The 27,521-nt window shown below is 38.9% G+C and overlaps 1 protein-coding gene across 2 annotated transcripts in view; it reads left to right on the plus strand.

Annotated features, from left to right (window-relative positions):
- The window catches only part of PLB1 (phospholipase B1), an 86,848-nt gene that overhangs the window by 26,114 nt on the left and 33,213 nt on the right, over positions 1–27,521 (plus strand). For both annotated transcript variants that reach the window (XM_015623396.1, XM_033512558.1), the window contains 24 exons: positions 25–83; positions 1,153–1,226; positions 2,492–2,535; positions 3,403–3,511; positions 4,384–4,435; positions 6,352–6,432; positions 8,538–8,603; positions 9,286–9,386; positions 12,161–12,242; positions 12,854–12,958; positions 13,611–13,706; positions 14,160–14,231; positions 14,837–14,896; positions 15,319–15,379; positions 16,099–16,157; positions 17,941–18,008; positions 18,971–19,014; positions 20,222–20,330; positions 24,083–24,134; positions 24,279–24,359; positions 25,421–25,486; positions 25,896–25,996; positions 26,811–26,892; positions 27,317–27,421. In XM_015623396.1, coding sequence (XP_015478882.1) covers positions 25–83; positions 1,153–1,226; positions 2,492–2,535; positions 3,403–3,511; positions 4,384–4,435; positions 6,352–6,432; positions 8,538–8,603; positions 9,286–9,386; positions 12,161–12,242; positions 12,854–12,958; positions 13,611–13,706; positions 14,160–14,231; positions 14,837–14,896; positions 15,319–15,379; positions 16,099–16,157; positions 17,941–18,008; positions 18,971–19,014; positions 20,222–20,330; positions 24,083–24,134; positions 24,279–24,359; positions 25,421–25,486; positions 25,896–25,996; positions 26,811–26,892; positions 27,317–27,421 — 1,829 coding nt within the window. The remainder of the gene's footprint in view (positions 1–24; positions 84–1,152; positions 1,227–2,491; positions 2,536–3,402; positions 3,512–4,383; positions 4,436–6,351; positions 6,433–8,537; positions 8,604–9,285; positions 9,387–12,160; positions 12,243–12,853; positions 12,959–13,610; positions 13,707–14,159; positions 14,232–14,836; positions 14,897–15,318; positions 15,380–16,098; positions 16,158–17,940; positions 18,009–18,970; positions 19,015–20,221; positions 20,331–24,082; positions 24,135–24,278; positions 24,360–25,420; positions 25,487–25,895; positions 25,997–26,810; positions 26,893–27,316; positions 27,422–27,521) is intronic.

The following is a 27,521-nucleotide window of genomic DNA, read 5'->3' on the forward strand; positions in this document are numbered from 1 at the left end:
CTACATTTATTTTTTCTTTTTCAGTTCATAATTTGAAACCGGCAGATATTCAGGTGATTGCTGCCCTGGGAGATTCACTCACAGTACGTAAAGATCATTGAATAGCCATTGATAAAGCTAGCAATGAAAAACTTGCAGTGAAATGTCTGATTTTTAACCTGAGAAATGGAATACAAACAGCTATGCCCTATTGAGCCAGACACGTTTTTGACATTTTTTTTTCCATACTCCACCTTGGCTGATTGGTAATCAGATCATAAGTCTAATCTGAGCACACGGTTCCCATTTCAAGTCCACAAAAGTGCACACAAAGAAGAGATGTAAGATTAGGTTGTGCAGCAGCAAGACTATTCTGCTAGAGTGGACTTGCAACAATTGCTTTTTTTTACTGATTTTTGACAGCTCCCATGGTATTGGCCCTAACAGCTATTAGTAAGCAACATGAAGAGAAAGAAAAATTCTGCAGCTGATTGTGTATATCTGTGTATCTATATAATACAATAAATATATATATGATAATACCAAGGCCTATAAAGCCGTAATAATTCATACGAACTAAATATATGATTAAAATTGCAATAGAACATCAGATGTGTTGAGTGTAACTTGCCTTGAAAATTTTTTTATTTTAACACTATTCCTGGTACTATGACTATATAAGGTCATTACTCCTAGACTGGTTGTGATTCTCTAATCAGTGGTGACTGCTTTACCACTCATGTTTCCCACATGTTCTGTGCAAATAATCACATTAAATCCTTGTAGTCTTTTTCCTTGGAGAAACTGTGAAAGACATAACATCACTCCACAATTTTTTTATGTGAAGACCATTATAAAAAATTATTAATTCAGGACTACTGCTATCTTATTTATTCCTTATGTAAATTTAGAATTATATGAGTATTTTGAACATTCTCAAGTAATTTTTCTCCACTTGATCTAATCACGAAGTTGATAGAAGAGGGTAATTCACTGGAATGAAGTTAAAATACCTTAAGCCTTTGATCTTCTTGAGAACAGGGTTTTGTTCTGTTTTGGGAAGATGATGTAGCTTACTTCATTAATATGCTTTTTAATTATTCTCATTAGGATCAGTCAGAGAACTATCTACTCTAGCAATGCTTGTTTTCTGAAGGTGAACTCTTCTTCCAGGCAGCTAATGGGGCAGGATCCAAACCCAATGATGTTGTGGATGTCCTGACTCAGTACCGGGGTCTTTCTTGGAGGTGAGTCCCAAGAATTTTCTTCAGTTTTGATCTATATAGTTGTTATTGTAGCTAATGAAGGCTTGTGGAAACTGAATTTGATGTCACATTTTGCATGGTGGCACATGGCTGTACTATTACTCATGATAAAGAAAATACTCAGACTAGTGGTTATCCAGAGTACAATGTAGCATGGCTGGAATAGACCTTGGTACAGGGGAAAATGGGGTGGTTTTTTTTATCTTTTCTTGATCCTTTTCCAGTACTGCTTACATCATGGAGAACAGTTTATCAATTTTGACTCAATACAGACTTTTACATATGCAGCATATTGTTAGACACATCAAAAAGACTCTGGAGAAAGGCAGTCATGCTCACTTGTTAATCTGAAACTGTATGATTTAACACCAAACTTGTCAGGCTGATGTTCTGTTCATAATTTTTTACCATTCTAAGTCACTGCAACTTGAGAAGAAGGAGTTTAAACACATTCACAAAATCATAGAATGGCCTGGGTTAGAAGGCACCTTAAAAATCATCTGGCTCCAACCCCCATGGGAGGGACACTTTTCACTAGACCAGGGTGCTCAGAGCTTCATTCAGCTTGGCCTCAAGCACTTCCAGGGATGGTGTTAGTGCACTTCGAAAGCTGCTCCAGATTAAAGGGACGCTATAGAGGTGTTTTAAGTCGAACATTTTATATTTTGATCTTTAATTGTAATCTACTGACATTTTTTTGCAACAAGTATACCAGTATTTTTTTCAGCATGAAGGAGAATAAAGAGCACAAAGACATAATGATGAATTTCACCAGTCTAGTAGTGTTCTTCCAGTTGAGTGAAATGTGAGTGGGGGAAAGGCAATGGTATTGATTTTATTTATCACTATGAAATATATGCTTTTAGAACTTTTTGTTTTAGTTAGATTTGTTAACTAAAAATGGAAGCTCTAAATACTTTAATAGGTACAACTGTAGCAAATGTGGTAGCCTTGAAAAAAATCTCGTTTCTTTCAGCTGGGGTTGAACATATGCCAAAACACGTGAAAGAGCTGAAAGGATAGCTGCTGTACAGGGGTTTCTAATATGATTGTTCTGCTGGAGCTGAGAGTGTCTCTGATGTAGTGGCCCCCTGGGGACAGGCACCCAGAGCGTGGGTGAGCTCAGCACAGCCACCAGCTTGCTCCGTACATGTGTGGTAACCCAAAAGGGGGCACTCTCTTACTTGTCCATTGCCTTGCCGAGTCGTGCCTGACAGCACTTTTTTCCTGTTCTTTCTTTTTAACAGCATTGGAGGAAATGAAAACATAAGCACAGTCACGACGCTACCAAGTAAGTGATTTTTTCTGTAAATTTGATAAATACGTGGTGGTGTTTATTATTCGAATACTTGCTTTTATAAAAGGAGACAGAAGAAAAGGGATAAAATCTGTAGTATGACACAAGCAATCCCTTTGGATTTAATGTCCACTACTGAGTAAAAATTGCATAACAACCAGGCTGTAATATGCTGTGCATGATTTAACTATTTATTTTGTAATTCGTAGGTTTTGGTTGTTTCAATATTCTTTTTTTGTTATAGTCCTGTCTAAAATTAATTTGGGATAGATGAATGAAAGATCTTAGCTCATAGCCTAAAGAAACTGTTTTGACTGTATGGGAAAGTTGTTTTAGGCAGGGGCGGGATCACATTTTAAGATCAGATTTTACATGCTTTTTAAAGGTCAGGACATTTTAGATCTGAGGTGTTTGTAAGGCTGATCTGTAACCTAAGATCTAGAAGGGAATCTGGGGTCTTTGGGGTTAATACATCTGGGGCCATCAGGTTAAAGGATTTGATTCCAACCTGTCTGCAGTTAAAGCATGATGGCATGAGGTTCTCCTGCCTGAGTAAATGATTACCCAGTCTCACTTGCCAGGCAAAATGGCATTGCTAGCCAAGATGGCTTGTGTTAGGTCATGAGATATCAGAAATCATGAAATTACAAAATCTTGAAGGCAGGGAAATGATTGTATGGTGATGAATCTCCATGTTTATTATACTTAAAGGTTGATTTTTAAAATTTTTTTGTTATTTTTTTTATTTTTGATAACTATGTCCTAAAGCTTTTAAACAATCTTTTACTAACGTCTAACCTTTATTGCCTCATTTGTCCTGCTGCAGGAAACAATATTTCAGAGTGCTGTCTCTTTCTGCAGATATTCTTCGTGAGTTCAACCCATCCTTGGTAGGGTATTCCATTGGAACTGGAACACAAAATTCCAACAATGCTGCGTTCAACCAAGCTGTGACTGGGGCTCGTGCAAAGTAAGAGGAAAAATTTTAATTTTATTAGAAATTTGATTTTTTTTCTATAGAAGTCGTTGTGACTAAAAAAGGCCCAAACCCTGGACTTTGGCAGGAGTACAGTAAGTCAAATAAGCAAAGATTTTTTAATCCTAACTATAGCATGAAGGCCAACAAATGTGATGAAGACTTTGCAGTGTTTCTAATATATATGTCAAATAAATTAGCAACAAAAGCGACACTTTCTCTGACATTTTCAGCCAAGAAAGCTACAGCATTTTACAAGCACTACTCAGAAAGCCGTCCTGTTGTGAGTCAGACAAAGGATATCTCCACTTTATTGGAGGTATTTTTAAACCCTCTTGTCATCAGGACCAAGAGTTCATGTAGAGAATGAGAAAATTTTGAATTGTTTAATTCCTGGTCTGTCAGAGCTGGGAATTAACTAGAGATCACTGTGCATCATCTTCAGTGCAATTCATATTTTTTTCCACCGGTAAGAGTTCTTAGAAGACCTTCTTCAGTGCCTTGAGGCCATATAATAACACGGGTATGAGCACAGACACTTCAGAGCTATGTCTATTGATAGCATCTGTCTGATGGTGGGAAAACTGCATTTTCTATATAGTTTGTAAAAGAGTAATATGCAGCATTTGCAGAGTAGCGCAATGCCTGTTAGATGCTAATTATTTTCCCTTTTTTCTTTCTCCATCACTGTCTCAAAACATAGCCTTTGTTGACTATATCATATATTCTATTCAATGAAAATTGGACTTCCACTGGGGTTTTTGGGTTTCTGATGCCCATTCATCAGCTTTCCTCTTTGCCTTGTTATCTATGCAGGATTCTTTCCCTAAATTTTTATTAATTTATTTTTTTGATTTTATTTTTAGGGATGTTCCTGAACAGGTTAGGAAACTGGTGGACCGCATGAAGAATGATAATGTGAGTTCAACATGTCATGAATATTTTTAGAATGAAGTGACATGGCATCATTAGTTTCTAACAGACCAAGAGCACATCTCAATAGTGAATGCCAAACTTCAGAGCTGTTTAAGGTACAGCAAGGTACAGCATAATGCTTTCCGGTGCAGAGTGTGAGTCAGCACAAATAATCTATAGCTTAGTCTTAAATGAATTTGTACCAGCATATGATAGTTACTATCAAAGACAGATAATTGTAACCTTTTCATCATTTTTACTGCAAGTGGCTGTAAATGCAGTGCTGTTGCTTCCACTTCCAGCCTGTGCCACTCTGAAAGATAACATAACCTTGTCTCTGTGAGGATTTTGCTGTGGTGCTAGTAATTATCTTGTAAGCAGGTGGTTTTTCCAAAAATGATACGTGCTAGGATATTGAGGGCAAGCTTTTCAAGTAGCAAATCATGTGGCGTGAACATGTAAACTGAGGCAGGGACTTGTTTTCTATAAAAAAAAATTACTCCCCTCTTTCATCTAGTCATCAGCTGATTTTTGACTTACACATTTATTGTTAGGAATTATTTGATTAATGTTCTGTAAAATACACATTAGGATGAGGATTGCTTGCATATTTCTCACCTCAGCTTGTGCTTTGAATGTTTGCTATCTGTAATTTGACAAATGTGCTATGTAATCAGTGACATTACATTATAATAGTTTGGCTTTCCAATTGTGTAGCTGGAAAGCAGCCAAAAAGCCATCAAGATATCTGTGTGCATGTTTAGTGTAAATACTCTGGTGCTTACATGTTGGCAAAAATATTTGTGGTACCTTCCTTCTTGGTTCACTTTACTGTTAACAAGATTTCCATCTGATGGATGCATCTGAAATGAGATTAAAAGGAGCAGCAACTAACAGTGAAGGGTTAGATGGTTTTCATTCAAAGCTTCTAAGCACTACTCTGCCAAATGCATTGGCCTGAGAATGTTAAATTAATAGAAATATTTTTTATTTAGATAATAAATGTTTTTGTATAACTAGTGAAGTTCTGACTAGAAAGCATGCTCATAATAGAGATCATATATCTTTAATATAAGAGATCCTTTTTACCCCCATTTTTTAAAACACTTCTTGAGTGCAGGAGGAAGTTCCTCCCTCTTTTTGATTTTTTTTTTTACATTTTGAGACCAAACTACTGAACAGTGTGTTTACTAGCAGGGATATGTTTCCTCCTGCCTTTGAAGAAAGATGTTTTTAAACCACTAGAGGCTGATGTATTATTGGTACTTTTCTTACTGGTGTTTTGCATGGACATTAGAGCATTAGAATATTGAACACAACATCCACAACATACTATGAAGCATATCTCAACCTTTCCTCAAACCTGAGGTGTTTATGTACTGTAGCATAATTACCATGATTTAGCTAACTATCCCTTTGCAAAATCCTTGCAGAAGCAAAAAGTACTGTAATATTTTACCATTACTGTTAGGTAGAGTTAATATTGCCCCACTCTTCTTTGCAGTTTGCTTCACAGCAAGTCTGAAATATATTGTACCCCAGGGTTTACCAGCAGGATAGCTGTATTATCACACAATAAAACACATACCATAATTTTTGTTATGAAGATATATTTCTAGAACTGCAGAAGGAGTCACTCTGTCTGTGCAATGTATTACTAAGAAAAACATATGGATAGATTTTGAGCAAATAGTTTTCTGAAGCAAATAGTTTTCCATGATGCCATTGAAATCTGGTTTAGATCATGGCAGTTTCTACATCTTCAGTCATGACTACAAACTTATTTTTGTTGTGGTTATCTAGGGAATGATAGCCATGTACTCTGAGAAATGGGAAATTTGCATTTACTATGTTGCTGGCATCTCCCTCCTTTTCTTTTTTTAATTAAAAACTTCTGTTCCATCTCCTTCTCTATGTAGAGAATAGATTTCCAGAATGACTGGAAGCTCATAACACTTTTCATAGGAGGAAATGACCTCTGCAAGTTCTGCGAGAATCCAGTAAGTTTCCTGCAACATGAACTGGGCCAGTTGAGCCACAGGGTTTTTTATGCATTGCAGGTGGTAAGAGGGAGGAACTCAGTGGGTGAGACGAAAATAGCGTAGGCCTTAATTGTGCAGCTCTAGAATGTAACTGTACTGAGACCTTCAGGTTGCTTAGCATAATATTTTGATAATGTTAGAGATACCTTTAGAACACCTGTAAGTTATATAATTGTTGTGACTTTGTTTTGCTGCTAACTCGGATAACTTTTTGTTGCATAGTCACTTTTACTCCTGTAGATAAAACTCCAAGTGTTTTTACACCTCTTTGCCTTCTCATGCTCCTAAGTCTTACTTGGTATTCTCTTAACATTTTCAGTGGTATGGGAAAAGTTCTAAGCACAGATCGTGTTAATTCAATTATATGTGATATAGTGTGTGTGTGTATATATATATATATATATGTAACATATGTACAGTATCTAGCCTTTGGTATGTGTGATTGTAAAGGAGGTGAAAGGCTTGTGGCAGACTGCTCACTTAGTGATGAGGGCTACCTACTATCACAGGCAGTTGAGCACAAACTCATTATCCTTCATGATTAATTTTGGATCAGGAAGAACAACCAAGCAGCACAGTAAGATAGTTATAAAACAAGGAAGGAGCAAATTAACCATTCCTACCTTCTGCTGTTAACTGACAAAGTACATGTTCACATGACTGGGGTAGGTGGTGAGGAAAGAGTGTGTGTGCAACCAAGGATCACAGTGATCTTTGTGTCATACAAGTACAATTAGTGCCAACCACAGCACTCTTGGTGAGCTGTTACTTAGGAAATGAATAAGAGATCTGAGCTGTCTGTTTCTATAGAGTAGGCAAGTGAGGGTCTCAATGAACTTCTGCTTGAAATTAAATGAGAGAGAAAAAGGCTGAAAGTAAGAGACATTTCTCGTAAGAAAGTTTACGTGACTGTTGTAGTCCCACAAGTGAAAAAAATAAATGTTGGATTACTTGAGACAATAAAATTAGAGTGTTTAAACAATTAAAATGGAATAAGGAAATTTTGGCACTGGAAGACAAGCATATGAAGTGATTTAATTCCCAGCTAAACAAGTACCTTTTGCCAGTTATTATTTGTGGCAGGCATGGGGAATATGGGAGATGTGTTCTAATATTCCATACAGCAGAAGTAAACTTACTTTTATGTAAAAGTGTCCATTTTTTAACCCCCAGGATCAGGATTAATGAGCAGAGAGACGACTTTCATGTTCAGACTTAGGATGTTTATTTTTCTTATCGATATCACATTTTTACAGACAGTAAGAACTTCTACACACTAATCTAACAAGCTACAAGTGGCGACCTAGGGCTCCGTCCACAAGACCTTTTAAGCATAAATTATCCAATTTTCAGCTAATTAATTTTTACTTTTAACCCAATGACCAAAAACCTGTGCTCCACACTGCATACTTTTCTGTCCAATCATACACCACCACCCAAAACCATGAAGAAGGAAGAAAGGCAAAGAAAAGCCAATGCCCTAGAACCTCAATCTTGTCCCTCATTCACTACTATATCTCAAACTCTAAACTCTAAATTTTTCACCCAGTGGCTTAACATAATTCTGTCTAACTCACACATTCACATTCACAGTTTCTCTACTTAGTTTTAGAAGCCTTCTCCATGGTCTTAAATGAAACCCAGTGTTCTCTCAAGTGTCTGAGCCTGTCAGCACAGATAAAGGGACATTTTCTGTCCCTATCTGGGGCTCCAACAATTTACACAACTGTTCTCTCCCATATATGGCCCCTGTTAATGAGTTGTTAGCTGTGCTTTTAAGACCACCCCAAGCAAGTCTGGGAATTGAGAATGTTGTGATGTCTGATAATACCCTATGAATTTTCACCCTCACTGGTATCCAGTGGCTGCTAGATCTTTTCTTGCCATTGAGATAGATGTGATGGGAAAGAAGAAAAGCAGAGACACGACCATTTTGCTTATGACTCTGTTACTTTTGACCCAAGAGTTAGAAACATAAACACTACTATGAGAGACTCCAGCTAGTCATTCTTGTCCCGGCCTGAGCAAATTAATAATAAAATTCAACCCTCTTGCTTTAACAGGTACACCATTCTCCTGAAAACTATACCTACAATCTACAAATAGCTCTGGACTTACTTCATAAAGCGGTAAATCAAACTTTTCTAGCATGTCGGATCAGGGATTTTGTTCTGTATTCAAAGCAGTTACTGATTATTGATTAAGAATTTATTTCCTTTCATCTGCAAAGTACTACTCTATGCAGAGGTGTTTGCTCACAGGAAATTCATTGTGAAAGGCAAAAAGGGCTGGAGAAGTTTTTACCAAAGGAATAAGGATATTCTTAGTTCTAGCTGATGTGCTGCGGACAAATAATATCAAAAAATGTAATAACAAAGTGAAACAAGCATTATTAATTGACTAACAAATGCTTTGCTTGTTCTTTAAACTGCAAATAATAAGTATATTTTTGTGGTCATTTAGAGAGAGATTCTGATATTCCACATAAAGAATGATGAGAATGCTCAAAGAGTTAGGAGGTGTCTGGGTCTTGCTGAGACTTATAACAACTTGTTTGGACCTTTTGAAGCCATCATTTTCAAGTGACCAGCTATCAGCTTTTAGAATAGAACTAGACAGTGCAGGCAGGGGCTGTAATTTAGTATTGCTTGTGTGGGGAATTAATTATTGAGAAAGTATTTTGAGCATCTCTGTTATAAATAATGCATGATGCTTGAATCAGCAGGCTGCTACCAAGGTCTGCTGTGGCTGTGTAGGGACAAAACACTGTGCTCCAGGAGTTTGCTATGGATTTGTTTGTTCTCTTGGCAGGTTCCACGGGCATATGTGAACCTGGTGACGATACTTCCCATAGCAAGACTCCGGGAGCTACATGCATCAAAAAACAATAATTGCCCAAAAAGGCTTATGAGGTTTGCAGATGCCTTATGTTACAGTTCTTGTTGTTGTTCACAGAAGGCTGCAACATCTTTTTGGGAAGTTTTTTCTTAAAGGGACCTAGTATTTCATACTACCAAACATCTTTCTCTGTACATGTATGTGTACCTAGATTTTGATTTCAACACAGCATTTAGAATAACCTGTCTCTGTTGCTGTCTCTGGATCTGAGCACTGCTGTTATTGCTTCTTATGAAATATTAATATCTTATTATATTCTTCTTTGACTCTGTACTTTCCCTGCAAGTGAATTCAAGCCAAAGCAGAGAAAGCTCAGCTGGGCACTCTTTGGTGAAAATAGAGAAGACACTAAGACACAAGGTTTCCTAGTTGTATTTACAGATTTACTTTTCTGCACTTAAAACTCTCCCTCTTGTTTCTGCAATTTTCAGTCTCTATAATCTCATTGCTGATTATTAGTTTTATCTCTAACTAGTGTCTCAAGTAGATGTTTTGGTTGCTTAATTGTACCATCTGTTGCTCCATGGTTCAACAATTCTTTTTCAGATCAGTGTTAGTTCACTACTGAGGTGGCAGGTCTGCACCCTGAGTGGACTTCTGGTGACTCAAATGGGGTTCAGCATTGTCCTCTGGAGTTGCTTCTGTCAGGATTTGCTTGTTTTCAGAAAAGCAAGTCTGCTTTTCTGGACAGATGAGGAGAATATGTCCTGTGAATGTAGGCAGCCACTGCTTCCCACTCCTGTTTTACAGGAGATACAGAGGTTGAACCCTCTTGCTGTGATATAAGGGCTTCCTTGTGGCTGTCAGTGGAAAATTGGTTTTGAAACTCAGGGTGCTGGTGCTCCCAATATCCAGATGTCGTTATTTTTAAAATTTATTTATTTGTTTGATTATTTATTTGTTTGTTTGTTTATTTTTAACAGAGGTTACTGGCTAGAGTACACAGGTATCTCATGGCCTTATCATTGGGCAAGGATAGTCAGTGAAGCTTTTAAGATTATATTATCTTACGAAATCTGTATCTTTCCCCACCATTTCAGGTGCTATGCTGAATTTGACATTTGCTTGTCTGGCAGCAAGCCAAGTTTACAGGGTGATAGACAGACTCTGTGTGGGATAAAAAATGTCATTCTACTAAGTAGACAAAGAACCTGAAGGAGGATTTTGATCTTGAAAGTCTTCCCTTTTTTTTCCCACGAGTAGCAAACAACCTAAAAAGAAGATGTATCTATTAATGTTGCCTAAAATATGTTTCTGAAATTTCTGAAAATACAATTTAGATTTGTATTGTTATCACACAGATCTACTGTGGAAGTTAGCTTTTGTTAATTGGTCTCCATTATGACAAGTTTGGATATGGTAGGTTTCTGTGTATATTTTACATGTATCAAGTGCATCTCTATAGGAGGTATTTCTCTAAGAGCTCTCTCAGGGATGCTTTACTGTGGTCACATGGTCAGGATTTTTGAAAGGAGTCCTTTTTCTAATTTGGATTTCTCAAGTAGTCATGGGGGATGCCCAAGAAGATGGAACATTCTAAAAATATCCATGTACTAGAAAGATCAAAACCTCATATGTTTTGGGATAAAGGTGGCCAACATGAGTTCACAGAACCTTAAAACGTTTCAGTTAGAATGGCTCTCTAAGCATGGAGAATTCTGTATCACTCCTGGTGATTGTTTTGGTGCTGTACCAGCCTTGCTGTGAAACATACTATAACCTCTGACTCTCTCAACTGATTAGAATGAATTTGTGGCAACTCCATCTTGAATGATGCTTGCACAGCCCTGCTGGAGCAAACCGTGCTGCACAAGTGTACTTATGAATATTTTTTGTGGTGGGCTGGCCTCAGATGCCAGCCAAGCACTCCACACAGCTGCTCATTCACCCCATTCCAGCAACATGGGGAGAAAACAAGGAGTATGAGCAAGAAAATTCATGGCTCAAAATAAAGACTGGGAAGCCACTTACCAAGTATCATTGCAGGCATAACATACCAAATTTGGGGAACTTAATTGTATTTGTAATCCATCAGCATAAACATTTAATTACTGATTCGGGTATTGGGAAATGAACAAAGAAATTGAGCAGTTAAAGCACCTGTCCTCCCTCCTTCTCAGGTTCAACTTTTCTCCAAGCATCTCTTCCCCCACCCTTGTTGCTGCTGCAGAGTACCCTCAGTCCCTTCAGTGAGGCATCGCTTGGGGTCTGGATCTGGTATCTCTCTGCCACTCCTTCCTGCTCACTCTTGTCCTGTGCTCCAACACGAGTCCTACAGTCTTGTGCATCCACAGGCTGTGGTCCCTTCCAGAAGAGTCCCTGTTCTGTTATGGAGCACTTTTCCCTTGTTCCTGCTGTTGTTCTCTCCTTTCCTTCTCTGGTGTTTAGCGCCCTTTCTTAGGTAAGTATTCACAGAGACCACCTCTCTAGGCTGAGAGGTTCAGCCATACCCTGTGGGTGGTTTTCGGGAGCTGCATCCAGAAAACGTAGTCCTGGCCCCTCCTCACAGAGATTGCTCCTGCTGGTGAAACCTTGCCATGGGCACACAGTGTGCTTTTTGCTTGCACGGAAGCTTTTCCTTACTTTCTGTTCATTAATTTAGCCCTAATAAATGTGTTTCTGCTCAAGAACTGGGGCTATGAAGAAACGCAGGGGTGGGAGGTTATGCTCCCGTTCAATGCCCTTTCAAAGAAATCCCTCTCGGAGCTTTTAATCCTGCAGCTTGTCAGCTGGGAAACAAGGGAAGAAAAGAAAGAGCAAATCTCAGTGCCATGCTCTTATCCCACAGGATCCTGTGCCCTTGTGTCATAAACCCTAAGGACAATTCCTATGACTTAAAGAAGTTGATCTACTTTAACAAAAAGTATCAGGTAAGGCACATTGCATTTGTTAGAAGTTTAATGTCCTTCTGTTGATCAAGGGGACCATAGGTGGGCTAATTTGAAAGCGGGGGACAGCTTCCACTCATTTATTTGTACTTGTGATTAAAAAAAGTAGGATTAGGACCTTTACAATTCTGTTTCACTAAACCAACAAAACATGAGAAGAATATTTCTTACAGGGCCATAGAAAGCAGAGTATGTTGGAGAGCCAGCAGTTTTTGATCAGTTATGTTATTGAAAATCAGGTTAAGTCAAACAACACGGTAACTCAGGAACAAGTTTTCAGCACAGCATGTCAGCCAAACCAAAAACCCTTTGGTGGTTCTAGAAGGACATCTTTTTGACAGAAAACCTAATCCTTGTGCAGTCTGTATCAGTCACGTGTCAGCTATCCCCAGGCTGCTTTTTTGCACAGAAACCCGAGATGATTGTCTCAAAAGTGGCTGCATTGGCTGCCTGGGACAAGCTGAAAACCATCGTCATGTCTGAGCTTCTGCAGGAGGGAAGGGCAACCCCTGGATGAGGTGTAAATTGATGGAATAGCTTGATGAGCTGAAAACAGAAGAAGGAACAATGACCACTCTTCTTTGACTCTTTAGGAGACAACCCGCCAGTTAGTGGAGAGTGGAAGGTATGATACAAAGGATGATTTCACAGTGGTTATGCAGCCATTTATGACTGATATGGAAATGCCAAAAACACAGGTAAAACTAACAAGAAGAGCACACCTATGTTAAATCCTGATGCAATGCCACTGACTTGTCAAAATTGTTTTAGCTGTAAATGTAGCTAGCAGTTTCCTGACATAGTAATTAATTATTATATTCAGTTACTATCCAAAATTGCATAAAATGTTTATGGAATATGAGACAATGGGCAACAGGAATACAGACCTTGATCTGGGCACTGCAATTGGACAGCCATGAAGTAGATATTTTAGTTCAAAGTCTTTATCAGTAAGCACTTGTTTTACATTCCCTATACATCAAGTCCTTTACAGAACTTTGGTAAATTACCTTTGGTATAAAAACCTATATGTTTCAAAGCACCATAACGTGTAAATCTCAAGGAAAATACAGAATACAATTGATATATGTGTCCAAGTATTCCATACTCAGAGTCACAGTACTTTGTATTCCTTATTACTTTGGTAATAGTATATTAAAGAGATTTAAAAAGCTTCTTAGTTCTGAGTTACTAGCTTTTCCTGGCCTGGTTTAATTCTATTTGCTTCAGAGGCCTTTGCAGATAGTTTGTTTAGAAGTCAGCTGGGTTATCCCACTAGAAGAGAGAAGACAGAATGTACAGCTTGTTACATATTTGCTGCCTCTGTGACAGCACCTATTTTTTTTCTAGGAGGGGTGGCCAGATGCTTCATATTTTGCCCCAGATTGTTTCCACTTCAGCCAAAAGACTCATTCCCAGGCTGCACGTGCTTTGTGGAACAACATGGTAAGATTTTTAAAGGTTGTGTTTGTCTCTCCTTGTTCACTTTATCCTGCCCTTGGCAGCAAAACCCCCCCAGAGATCTACTAGGTAGCCATATCTCTTCTGAATTGTGTTTACAAAGGAAAAGGGTGATCATATGAAGAAAGGTCACCTGAATTGTTAAACTAGTTGTATCAAACAGTAAATCTTGGGGTATGTTAAAGCTGGCTGTGTTAAGGCTGCGTCTCTCGGGAAGATGACGCCTGCTGGGCACATTGACCAGCAGGCCACATTCCAGGTGTATGGGAGTTAGCCTCTTCAGCACATAAAGATACGGTGTATGGGGGCAGTTGCCAGCATTGGTGCCATGCCCTGCAGTTGTCTTGCTGTGCTGCAGAGGTGGTTTCATTTCAAAATCACCCATTGCTCTCTTGTACTAATCTGCTTTTTCTCTGTGCATCCCCTTTCCTCCCCCAGCTGGAGCCTGTAGGGAAGAAGACAGATAGTCAGCACATAGAAGATGAGATTATCCTCAAATGTCCATCCGAGGTAAGTTACAAGGGTGTTTGTGTTTATGTGGAGGTCCTGGGGGTCTGAGCCTTTACCCAGTGCCTAGAGCTTTGTCTCTGTGAGAGTGTTTTGCTCCATCCCACACAGTTTATGCCACTGCCACCATGAGCACTCTCCCAGGAGATGATGGAGGGCAAGCAGGAGTAAACTTCCTCATGGTCACACATCACAGCTGGCCAAAACACAAAGGAAGGGTTTTTAAGCAAGATCATCAAGTATCCACACTGAATGGCAGAGCTTCAGTGGAGGGAAACAGTGCAATGATGCTACCAGTCAGCACAGCTCTGCAGGATTCACTTGGAATACCTTGCAGTGGGGCCACAAGCCTCTTGTGAACCACACACAGAGGGGTCCTGAGTGTATTCTCTATCTTCTATTCTAAAAATATAACCCAGATTTACACTGTTGCTTCACAGGTTTTAAAAAGGTTTTTTATTTATTATTTATATATTTTTAATCCCTGGGTTTTATTTGCATCAAGCTGCTAATCATCTATAGAGATCTGAGAACTGAAGTTTGGGGAATGGAAATCTCTTTGTGTTCCTCTGATGCTTTGCATTGATTAAGATTGCCTTGTTTTGTAGGCTGAGCCATTCCTGAGGACATATAAGAACAGTAATTACACATACCCTAACCGAACTCCAGTAAGTGTCAACATCACCATCCCAGTGTTACTCTGCTGCATCTGTTTCTGTATTGTAACCAAATGAGTTACGTTCTGCAGCACAGGGGAAATCAGTCTTTGGCCAAAGGGGCCTGGGAGGCTGAGTGCATGGCACAGAGCAGGGAAGTACTCCCTGAATTAGACAAAATGCATGAGAAAACACCTGTAAGAACATGTGCTCAAACAGCACTGTTATCAGTACAGGATGCTGCACTCTTCTGAGTTCTTCTGACTCATCAGTCATAATTGAATATTACTACAGAACTGAGCAACCAAGACCTGTCTAGTTAATTACATGCTAAAGTGGTTCCAGTTTATCCACCTGGCCTCTGCTGGGAAGATCCTAGTTACTACTGACTGTATTTGTAGCCAAATGCTGTTCAGCTTTCTTTTTCTCTTTAGAGTTATGGAAGCCAGCTGCTATGTGAGGACAGGTCTCCATCTTCCCCTCCTGCAACTTCAGGTAGTCTTGCCTGTTTTACATTAAGGGGTTGAATTACCTTCAGCTGTCCTTCAAGATGAGTGTTAATTTTTTTCTCCTGAAACGGTTGCTGGACTGTGAAAAACATTGCTCAGAAAGGATGTCATGTTTTTCAGCAGATGCTTAACAGACAAAATGCCACACTGTCACACAAGGTAGCATTCTAAGTAGCTTCACTGAACTCATTGCCAGTGGAGAACTTAAAAATAACTTGTGATAAAATCCAAATTTGAGTGCTGACATAACTTGTAAGCTATTCCACCTAAATGTCATGGAAAGAAACAGGAAATACAGGTTCATTCATGTTACTGAATTTAGCAGTATTTGCTTTTTCAAATAACTTCATATTGTCATTTCCTGAGTCTTTCTATATCTTTATTGTGCTGTTCCTGCTTTGTGTAATTCTGCGTTGTTTTACCTTCAGTTTGGTGCTGGATATTGTTTGCCACTTATTGTTATTTGTTCCTTGCTCTTCTGTCCTTTTGTTAGCGATGTTAACCACTGTAATACTGAATAATATGCATATGTTGGTGCTGCAATCACAAGAGATGAGCTGGAAAGGACTTCTGATTTATCACTTCAGTACTGCAAAAACAATGTGACAGAGCATTACAATGCATAGTGACATATTTCACATACACAGTAGAGAAAAAAAAATAGTTATTTCCTAATCAGGTTCTCAGTTTCTCTTTCCTTTGCAGTGCATTCCCTAAAGCCAGCTGATTTGAAAATTATTGCAGCCCTTGGGGATTCTTTGACGGTAAGAAGATTTTTTTTTTACTGTTCGCTTGGTAAAACAACAAACATGTGCCTGCTCCAGTGGAGGGGAAATAGCTACTGTACCCAGAAGCAAAGATCTGTCCATTCATGGATGATAATAGATCTAGCAGCTAGATTAAGAAAGAAGGTGTCAGTCTTTCAATGTTCTGTTCCCCTCCCCCCCTTCACATGCTTTTGAATTCGGGCAAAAACACAGGTAAATCCTTTAAAGAGGTGCCTAGATAGTTTGCTGAATTGAAGGCAGAGGAGATCAGATGCTGTTGAAATGAATGGGACATAGCACAAGGCTTAAGTTACTGTGCTTTTCAAAGTTTTTTCCTGAATAGAAATGGCCTGTTCTTCAGCCTTGGTTCTTTCAGGGACAAAATGCAACAAAATGGTGCTGGATAATAGCATTTTAATAATTTTAGCATTAATGAGATAAGGAAGCATGGGGTGAGAGCCCTCTGGCTCAATGCATTTCAGAAGATATTCAGTAATTTTATTGTACCTGTTTTAACTCTTAACTGATTATTTGATCACAATACAGTTCTTGCTGCAGATGACTATCTTTGGTAGTCAAGAAGGAATATATTTCAAAATCCAGACATCCTATATTCCAGTTACACCTTTCTGCCTTATGTTTTCATACTTGATTGAAGATCGAAATTCTATATCCAGGTTAAAGAAAACACTGGACAGAAAGATTTTATTAGAACATAGTTTTGTCTGAATCTGAGCCTTAACAACAAACACGTGTGTACAAACCATGAGCCCTTTACAACTCTCTGGCAGACGTGTTGCTACAACTCCTACACACAGGAGGCTACTGAAATAAATAGAAGCACTTTGATGTAAACCTGCAGTGTTAACAAATAGAAGATATTCTGTATATGGTTGTGGTTGCTGTAGAGCCCTGCAGGTCTTTCTGCTTCTAAGTGTAGTCTGTAGGAGTAAAATCTGCTTTCACAGAACATTCAGTGGTGTATTGCTGTCTCAGAGCTGCATTTGGGCTGTGCATAGTTATTCTGAACACCAACCTTCTGTTATTTCAATGAAGTTTATACACAGAAGAAAATGTAGTATTGTGGTTTAATCTAAGGTAGCAGCAAATAGGCTGCCTGGCCTTGTATGGTACTGAAGTATTAACTTGCACCTAGATTTAGAATGAAACTATACAATCACAGCTGTCAGGAACTCTGCTTCTGAATTTTGAAGGTGTTTTAGAAGGGTAGCTTGGCTCTTTCTTCAGGTTAAGTGTAGAGAGTGCTTCCTCCTTGCTCCAGTTCTGCTATAAGTCTTTCAATTTAGCACAATGGTTTTCAAACTAGAGTATATGAATTATGGTGCTTCTTTCTTATACATACTTATTTTCTTTGCTGAGTTCATGTAGTGTTTCATATCATTAGCCAGAAAGTTTTGTCTGTTTGATTGAGATATTTTCATCATTGTTGAGTAATGTAACCATAACAGAGTTACTTAGCTCATCTAGACCCATGTCTTTGTTCCACAGCTCCATCATACATTGTGCGTCATTTATACAATATGATACTTGTAAATAATTATGAAAGATATTGTTGTGTTCTTCAGGAGAAAGGTTTGGGAAAAGCCAGATGCCTTTTAAAGCTTTGGAAGACATCCACTCAATTAAAAAGTAAAGAAAACAACCATGTAATTCTGTTTAGATTAGTAAATTGTATTTGTTTATGAATTTGTATTACAAGTTACTATTGCATTAGTAACTGTGCTTTTATTTTATTTGGTTAATGAAAAATAATGTCTAGGCTGGCACAGGAATTGCCTCAGGTACCCTCCAGGATGTGACCACTCAATACTGGGGACTGTCTTGGAGGTAAGTCTTCAGCCAAGAGATGTGTTTTGGGTCTTTCAGCTGTCAGAAAGCTGAAAAAAAGGTTACTTCTCAGGCTAGCATTTCTTGAAATGTTGAATGTCTTGAAGGCGTATCAAGATCCAGCATTTGTCATTAGGGTAGCTTGACAGAAAGCATTTTCAGCAGTAGATTTTAAGCAAGCTTTTTGATATCTCTTATGCTTTCATTTTTGTCTGCCTGCAACTGTTTGTATTTTTATGTTGGGATGTCAGGTTGGAAATCTACAAAACAAATTAGAACTGGCTGGTTTTAGGACTTCTCAAAGTTTTCTATTTCTAAACTTTTTGTAGTGTCATGGAAAATTGTTTGGCCAGAGAGCTTTTATAGCAACAGACAGTCATAAAAGACTGAATTGTTTTGCTGTTGTGATACAGCTCTACTGATATTGACTGAAGCAGTTCTGTGCTGTACTAAAGCCTGTGTGTAAGCTGGAGTGTGGCCTCAGTATGTCCTGTCAACACAAAAGCTGGAGAAATTTATCTCTGTACAGAAAGCAGGAGTGAGAAGCTACTGCTGAAGTTCTCTTGTCATTCAAGGGTTTTGTTTGGTGTTGCCTTAGAGGAGCTTCATGAGGCTGGAATGGGCCTCAAAGTTGACCTTCTAATCTGCAATACTTAAGGCATGATCATTGGAGTATGAAGCTATGTCAAGCATTTTTCTACCACTTGCTAAATGATTGACTATACCCCTGTACATCTGCAAGAGCATTAAATCTTTCTGATAAGCATCTTCACCACTGAAACCTCACCTATTCTCCCCAACAGCACTTCCACTTGTGTCCTCTCCATGGATTCTGATAGAATGATAGTTACCAAATTAATAACCCTTTGCTTTTCCTCATGATGTGTGCCAGGTTTTCACTTTTTTCATTGTCTGTGTCCAGATAAGAGATGAATCACTGGGATTTTTCTTTCTCATTTTAGTATTGGAGGAGATGAGTCATTGGAGAATGTGACAACTCTACCTAGTAAGTAAATGCTTTGCTAGATATAAATGGCAAGATTGAGGAGATGCAGTGGACTCATTTCTGATAGATTTATAGAAAGCTTTTAAGTATCTCAAAGCTGCTTTAGTGTAATTAACAAGAACTATCTTTAAAAGAAACAAGAAAAAAGTAAAAAATAAAAAGTTGGCTTCATCAGTGAAGCTGAGAGCAGATAGAAATTCCGTTACTTTCTTTTCCCTCTCCCTTTCCAACTCTTTGGTGAGTAGTATTTGAATTTCTAAATAACCTTGCTATGTCCATGCTCTTGATGTACTTAACATTTGCTTTTAATAAATATTCCATCACAAATTTTCCAAACAAAATATTTGCATAGAGACCTCTTTGGTAAATAAAGCTGCCTCATACATGTAACCTGAAAGGAATTTTAACTTTCTCTTCACTGAAACCTGAAAATTTATATAGCTCAGTCTGTTGTTAATGTAAAGCCACTCAAGTTTCAATTTGGATCAGCTGTAATAATAAACTTCCATTTGAAGAGGGCCAGTAAACTGTTCATTTGACTGTTGTGTGTTGACCGTTATTTTAAGCAGAATGTAACAGGAGTATAATTAGAATAAGCAATTATTTGATTCATTGAGTTCTATTACATTTGATAAAGCCCTATTAAAATGTGGTTAAGCTCAGTCTTTGAAGCAGATTTTATAGTTTACAATATGGTCATGTTCACTCTCAGCTATAAGTTACTCTGTCAACTTCTTTTGGAAGCTACTATGGAGAACATGAGAACCATGCATCTGAGGCATTGTTTTTCATATTTGTCAGTAGTATGAGGTTTTGCATAGCAGTGAAGAGACCTAGATGCTTTAGCTGAAGACCAGCTCTGGCTGGGTTGAAAGATCCATCACACTCACTTCATAAAGTCAACATCATATGACTGAGAATTGTATTTTAGGCTTTAACTACTAAGCATGAGAGAAAACTGCATACAGTAGTCCTCAATTCTGCTCATCTTATCTGCTGGTGTCAGTGCAGGGCACTGCAAGCACACTGCTGTCTGAGTCACTGCAGATGGTGATCCCTCTCCCCACTGCTTGGTGAATCCATCTAATTGACCAGCTGCAGCTGCCCTGTCAGAGAGAAAAACTGTGGCACTGCTGGTGTGTTCTAGTCCCTGTAGACAGGGAGCAGCTGGAGTCTTTTTGCCTTCATTGCCACCTTTGTTTTTCAGACATCTTTCGAGAGTTCAATGTTATGATCATGGGTTACTCAACTGGTGCCAAGGGTGAGAATGATTCCAATGCATTCCTTAACCAGGCGGTTCCTGGAGCACAGGCTGAGTACGTAGCTTTTTGTTTTACATTTGCAGGTGATGGATGCTTCATCTAGTTGGCTTTCAACTGTCTCATGTGCTGTCACAACTTGCTCTGAAGAGCAAGCAAAACCAGTTGAGTTAGAGTAGAAATTGGCTCAAGACATGTTGAACATATAGATTTATTTCAAAACTGGACTTTCAAATGAAACCAACAGTCCTGATTATGAAATCCACAAACAAGAAACTGGCAGAAACAGTTTTGAGGTTTCTACTCTTCATGTTCAACATCTGTTCATTTATCTATTTATCAGTCAATAAATCTCTGAGAATGTGAATGTTTTTAGAAATTAAACATGTAAGGAACTGATAAAGAGAAACTAGGAATAAAACAGGATGAAATCTTATGTAATTCTGGCCTCAGGTTTCTGGATAAGCAAGAAGGAGTGGACAGGAGAGAGATGGGGAAAAACCAGTTTAGAATCTTAAGAAAAGAGAATTACTAATGGTAATACATGGGTTTTGGTGTATTGCAGACCTGGTGCAGTTGGAGCCAGTTCTTCCAACTTAATAGGGATTGTAATGTCTTGCAGTCACCTGTTCTTCCAACTTAATAGGGATTGTAATGTCTTGCAGTCACCTGTATTTGGCTCTTCGCTTTTAGTGACACCTGGGAAGCTGCATGAGTTGAGCATTGCTATACTGCTTATCCTAGAAATCCCTTTATTCAAAATCAGTGCTGTTTAATTAACAAAACAGATGGCTGCTTGAATTCAGTCATAGTTTGGGCACAGAATCTGGCAGACCATACCTGGATTTGACATTGTGAATTGCTGCTACCCAGACCTTAAGTTGTTTCTTTAAAGAAAAATTCATCTTGCTTCCCAAAGGAGTCTTGGAAGTGAAGTTCAGAAGCCAAGAGATGTGTTTGTGTTTGCTATATCTAAGCAAAGATTATTAGGATTCATCAGGGTTTTTTTATTGCTCTCCTGGAGGCCTTGTGTAACTTCTGACTAATTCTGCTAACCTTAGTAAATACTTGGATTTCCTGACAGAAATAGGGTGCTGGGTCCCCTGCTATATTCTACAGCCCCCACAGAACTGAAAGAAGGCTTTTTTTTACCTGATGATGACCGAATGTAACTGTGTATGCCAGTGAAATGTGCATCAGCCATCGATGAGTATTTATTAACATGCTGTATGCAGCATATATCCAGTTAACTCCAGTTTTTGCTTGTTTCTTTTTGCACGAAAGAAAGAGAAGGGTGCCTGTCATATACTCTTTATCAGCTAAATCCTAAAAGAGTCTTTTTGTTTTGGTGGGAGGACTTGAAGCAGGATACAGAGTCTAAGTCACCATTATTACTCGAGGCAGCTTGTATCAGCAACTGAGGCATTGCTATTAAATAGCTATTTGTTAGCTGTTTGAAATCAGTTGATGGATGCTAGTCTAATGAAAATTGCCTACTTCATCTATACCAATTAGTTTTCTCTCTTCCCCTGCAAGTGACTGGACTGGATAACATGATGAAATAGAGCTGTCTTTGTTTTGTAACCATGTTTTGTAAACATTCAGCAAGGAGACATAGATAACAATCATGCCAGATTTCTGCTTGTCTTCTGTTGTTTCTCTGTCTCATAACTCTCTGCAGAAAGTTATGCAAAAGTAAAGTCCTGTAAAATACTATTCCTGAGCTCTGAGATACTTCTTTTGGGGTTCTGTGCTATGTTTTGGCTCTTGATGTATCTGAGAAGATTAATTCATCCTAGTTGAGCACTGAAATGTATTGCAACATAAGGAAACATTTCTCCTGCTTTAGGTATTTGCCTATTTGGCCCTGGAATGATGATGCAATCAGCATTTATTCTTCATCAGCCCAAACCACCCATTTTCCAGTGATTCACAGGGCAAAAAAAGTCCATCGGCTACTGCTGGTATTTAAGAATTGTTATCTGGCTTGTCTTGCTCTATGGTGCTAATCTGGAAAGTGCTTTCCAGAGGTGCTGGGACATTTCTGAAATCAGATAATTTTCCAGCCTTACCACTTTATAGAAGCCAGGCGTAAGGGTTTCTTAAAATGTAATCCATGGCCGATTTGAAGTGCTCTTTATTGAACTAGGTGAAAATGTAGTAATGCAGATCTCATACATCAAAGTGTTCCTAAGCCTATCTGCATTTGTTGCCAAAGTGCTTAAGTATGTACTAGATTTAAGGATAGATCTGAATAATGTTGCTGAAGCAGAGCCTGGCTGAAGTCTCTGATTTCATGTGGGAGGAAAAAAAAAAAAAAAAGACGTTAAGACTTTAAGAGTGAGAGGAGAAAACAGTTGACAGGAATTGTGAATATCTGTATTTTGCCCATTAGCAAACTGTTTCCATTGGTCAAGATCTAAATTTGGTTTAAACTGCAGTTCTGGGCAGTTTCAACTGTCACTGGCACTACTTCATTCAAGATGTTATTGGATCTTGCTGACTGCATTGGCTCAGGATGCATCAGTACCCCACTGATTGTATGAGAAATTAAATATGTTGTGGACTGTCAGCTCAGTAAGTTGTGTTTTCCTCTCTGTCAATATTGAAGATGATGTCGTAGGTTAGGGATTTCCACAGTAAGATCATGAGAAATTGTGACCACTTGTGGCTTGTGATAGCTTTGGGATATAAATAAGTAGGTCATTACATTGGACAAGGGTAATAGTGATAAGAACTACATGTACACAGTATCTTTGTCACAAGTAGATGTATGACAGGGCTCACTCCTCAGTAGATGCTCCCATGCTTGTGTTAGATCAGTATTCAGCTGGACAAAGGTGATGAGAAACCTCTCTTTTTCCTACAGTAAATAAAGCATTGCAAAGGGAACCTGAACTTTGGTTGCCATACAAAACAAGTGTCATGCTTATTTATGTCAATTGATATGCTCCCAGAAATGATAGCTAGCCAGTGTCTTTAACAAGAGCCTGGAGGGAGATGCAGCTCATTTTGAACCACAGACCTGCTGGGAAGGTCAATGCTTTCTGACCCCATTCCTCTCCCTCTCCTCTGAAGACCAACCTCTCAGGGCAGTCAAATAAAGCTGAAGCATTCAGCCTACGAAACTCAAAACTCTTTGCACTTTAGATATCTATCTGTGTGTGTATATATATATATCTGTATGTACAGCAAAAACAGAGAGTCCTCACCTGGCTGTTGGAAAACAGCAAGGCTGTCACCTTAAGTTGTCTTGAGTCATCTTGAAACTTTCTTGGATTTTTAATTGCCCTGAAAAAGTGGTGTGCACAGAGCTGTTTCACACAGTGTGTAGTTATGTACTGATTCTGGGTCCAGGCTACAAAAATGAGGAGGGTGAGCTCTGAAACCTATATTTTCCAAGGACATGTTGCTCAAGTGGTCAGCTGAGTATTGAGAATGGGGATTCCCTTGTTTTAGTCTACAAGGAATAGATTGATAGCAGCCTAGCTCTGCAGAGGCTCTGCTTACAACTGTTGCCATATCTGGCTTTTCAGCAGTTTTGGGTGCTAAACACTGTGACAGGAGCTGGACTTCTGGTTCCAGATTAATTACTGAACTTGAGTAAAATTTGTATTCAACTTTGATTTGATGTTGATTTTATTACCAAATGTGAACCTGTAATTTGATCACAGCAACATGAGTATTGTACTGTGTCCTCATTCAACCCTTCTGGTATCTGACAGCTTGATTTGAGATGTCTGAAGCATGGTAATGTTGTTCTGTCAATACAGGTGTTATTAGAACTCACTAGTTCTCCTTCTTTTCAGGCACTTGCCAGCCCAAGCAAGAAGTCTTGTGAGTCTTATGAAAACTGATCAGGTAAGTTTTCTGGGATTCCTGTAAAGTTACAGCATGAATAGGAATAGATGTTGCTTCACACAACAGATCCCCCGTCAATTACACCATGTGCATATCACAAAGTTAAAGAAATTCAGACTCATTATTTTCTTCTTTATTGCACAGAGAATTGACTTCAGTGCTGACTGGAAGCTCATAACAGTGCATATTGGAGCCAATGATCTGTGCAACTATTGCAAAGACCCTGTGAGTAGTGGAACTGGTTATCTGAAGCTGTGGTGTCAGTATAGAAACACCTCAAGAGAAATCATAAAGCCTTCACAGAGATGACATGAGTTATACATGGGCTGTTGTATGTTTTGACAGGGGCTGTTGCTGGCAGTACCCTGATATAAAAACTTATCAGCAACAGAATAGGATGGTTTTCTCTGGCTTACTCCAGGATAAGAACCACTGGTTTGGCTGCTGTTTTTTGACTGTGAGCAAAAAAATGGAAGGGAAAAAATGACTCATTCTGCTCTGCTGCTAGCTTGGCCTCTTTAGACGTCCAAGAATGGTAGTGGTAGTTCAAAGCAGTGCAACCCTACAATTGTCACCATGCCATAACTCACAGTGTAGAGAGGTGCTAGGAACTGGTGAGGTATATATATGAGGGAAGTTGCTGCAGTGCTGTCTTATTTGAATGTTTGGAGAAGCCTTTAGGGCTGCCATAAGTAGATCATGGGAGTTGAGTGGGAAGGCGGCAGGGAGAGGCCACCTTTCACTGCCAGCTCTCACTCTCTTGCTTTTAATATGCTCATGTCTTATGAGCATTTTCAATTCTCCTGCAGCCCCTTGTGCTTGAGAAATGTGCTTCTTTTGCAGGAGCCTTGCTATGCATCTTTGCTGCTGCTGCCAAGTTTTATAGCCTTGTTTATAATTATGACCTTGACTAGCAATGATTTCACCTAATTTTATGAGAGTTATCAGCTGGCTGTGAGCATTCTTATGGCTGCTTGGTTTATGCTATTCAGCATGCATTCAGATTAGGTTTCTTCCTGCACTTTTACATGAAGGGCCCAGTGGATTTGGGTTAAATATGCTGCTACTCAACAAGGTTTATTTTAAATCCAAAATTTCATGGAGTCTCCCTATGTTTTGGATTAATTGCTATGTTTAAAATCTCCAGTCTCTAGAAAGAAGCAAGAACATCCTCCTGACCACAGTATTGTAGGGCAGAAAAGGAAGTGAATTAATGTGATTCTCCATCCTCCCAACCTAAATTCCTTGTGTCTCCATTTGACAGTAATCTCTTCTGTTTCTATCAGGATCACTACTCAGCTGGGAATTACACCAAAAGGATTCAAGAAACTCTTGATATTCTGCACAAGGAGGAAAGTACTGTGAAATTATCCCAGCATTCTAGCTCACACTGAGACATGACTGACTGATGCTAGCCCTTCTGTTTGTTTGATTTTGTGGGACATTTTTGCATTCTTGTACCAAACATATGCTATTGACTTCTACATAAAACATTTTCTTTCGTCTTGTCTATCTGCAATAGTGAGACGCAGTCTGAAATGATAGATAGTAACACTGTGCATGGTGTAGGAAAAGAATCAAAAGCTGAGTTGGGGGAGTTTGGTGGAGGATTTGTTGCTTTTTTTATTATTTTTTTTTTTTTATCCTTCCAATGGTGAAGAAAGGGAAGGGGTGTCAAATGGCTGGACTTTGGAGTAAAATAAATGCACTATGGCCTTTGTAACCATCTTTTTCTAAACCAAATTCTGACTTACCTTTCAGGTTCCAAAAGCTCTAGTGAGTCTGGTTGATGTGGCAGACATCCTCCCTCTGAGACATTTATTTGTGGACCCTCCAGATCAGTGCCCCACTTATTTGGCAGAGTAAGGCTTGTTTGACTTCCTTTTGTACTGTATGTGTTCTCATTCCATGCTTCTCATAATTTGAACTGATGTTTAAAAGTAGCAGCACAGGCCTATGGACTTGCCATGCAGTACTGACATCACCCTGCCTGATGGCATTTCCTTCTCTTGGCTTTGACGTGTTTTCCAGATCTAGAACTGTACATAATGTACATTTCAAAGGCTAGGGTTAAAGTTACTGATACAGGGTTCTTCAAGATGGGGTTGAAGTGCACAAACATTTAGATTTGCAGGCCTTTATTTGCAGGAACATGATGTATTTGAGGACTAGACGGGTTTCCCCTGTTTTTGAGGCTTTAGTGCAATGGGTAATTTGCATTCTTTGCTGACCTTTCAGAGACAAACTCTCTGTCTTGGAAATGCAAAAGGAATTGTTGATTGGAAACATATCAGCTCAGAAGTAAAACAGGAAGTACATTTCAAAGACCTATTTTCTAGTTCCTCAGGGGCTCTGGTGTGCACCTCTGTCTGCAGGGTCTTTGGATGCCAGGGTGTAATTAATGAAGCAAACTACCTTCTGTGCAGTGTGCAGTACTTCAATACATCTGGGTGTGAAACCAAAATTACTTCAAGTAGTATCATTCATGTGAGGCAGAAAATAAGACTAAGGTTTGAAATTACAATAGCAAGGATGATAAGATGCTTTCACAAAGACATGATTGTACAGATTCCCTTATTACATTCATGTCGTGAGGGCATTGGATGACAAAGGGTGGCATCTGCATTGTCACGTGTTTGACTCTATTCTTGTTTTCTCCTCTAACCTCTTCCACAGTTATCTGTGTAGCTGTGTTCTCACAGGAGAAGAAAACTCAGAAAATTTAACAATGGTGAGGGATGCCATCAAAGCTTACCAGGTATAACTATTAAGAGTGATACTGTTACTGTATTTCCAGTAGAGGTGAGCTCTTGATTACCAAGCAACATATCATATCCATATTTTACCCAAACTATGAACCCAGCAGGAGCTCATTTGATGCTATCCAAACATCATGTGACCAAAACTAGCAGAAGAGGTCTTCAGAAAAATTATGTTTCCTAGTAGAGGTTAATCAGTGGGAGTTTTGTCAACAAAACCCTTACAAACAGTTTCAGTATTGTGTTCCAGCCTTCTCAGCCCCTTTGAAGAATCTCAGCCCTCATTTGCCAGTGTCTGTGGCTATTTAAGTTCAAAAGTAAAACCTCCTTTTGATTCCAGGGCTTTCAGAAAACCCAAACAAAGAATGTAGTTATGATGCAGAGATGTTGAAGTATGGCTGTTTGGTTTTTTTTTTCTTGCAGCTTGGCATTCAGAGACTGATAGAGTCTGGCAGATATGACAGTCATGAAAATTTCACAGTGGTCATCCAGCCTTTCCTCCAAAATTTGGAGACTCCTCTTGATCAGGTATGATATAAAGGTGATTCCTGCATTTAAAGGACTAAGGATGTGTATCTTACCTATAGAGGCTATATTCAAAATAGTTTCACTTTGTTCAGTGCTTTTC

This window comes from Parus major, chromosome 3 (assembly GCF_001522545.3).
Source record: "Parus major isolate Abel chromosome 3, Parus_major1.1, whole genome shotgun sequence".
Lineage (NCBI taxonomy): Eukaryota > Metazoa > Chordata > Aves > Passeriformes > Paridae > Parus > Parus major.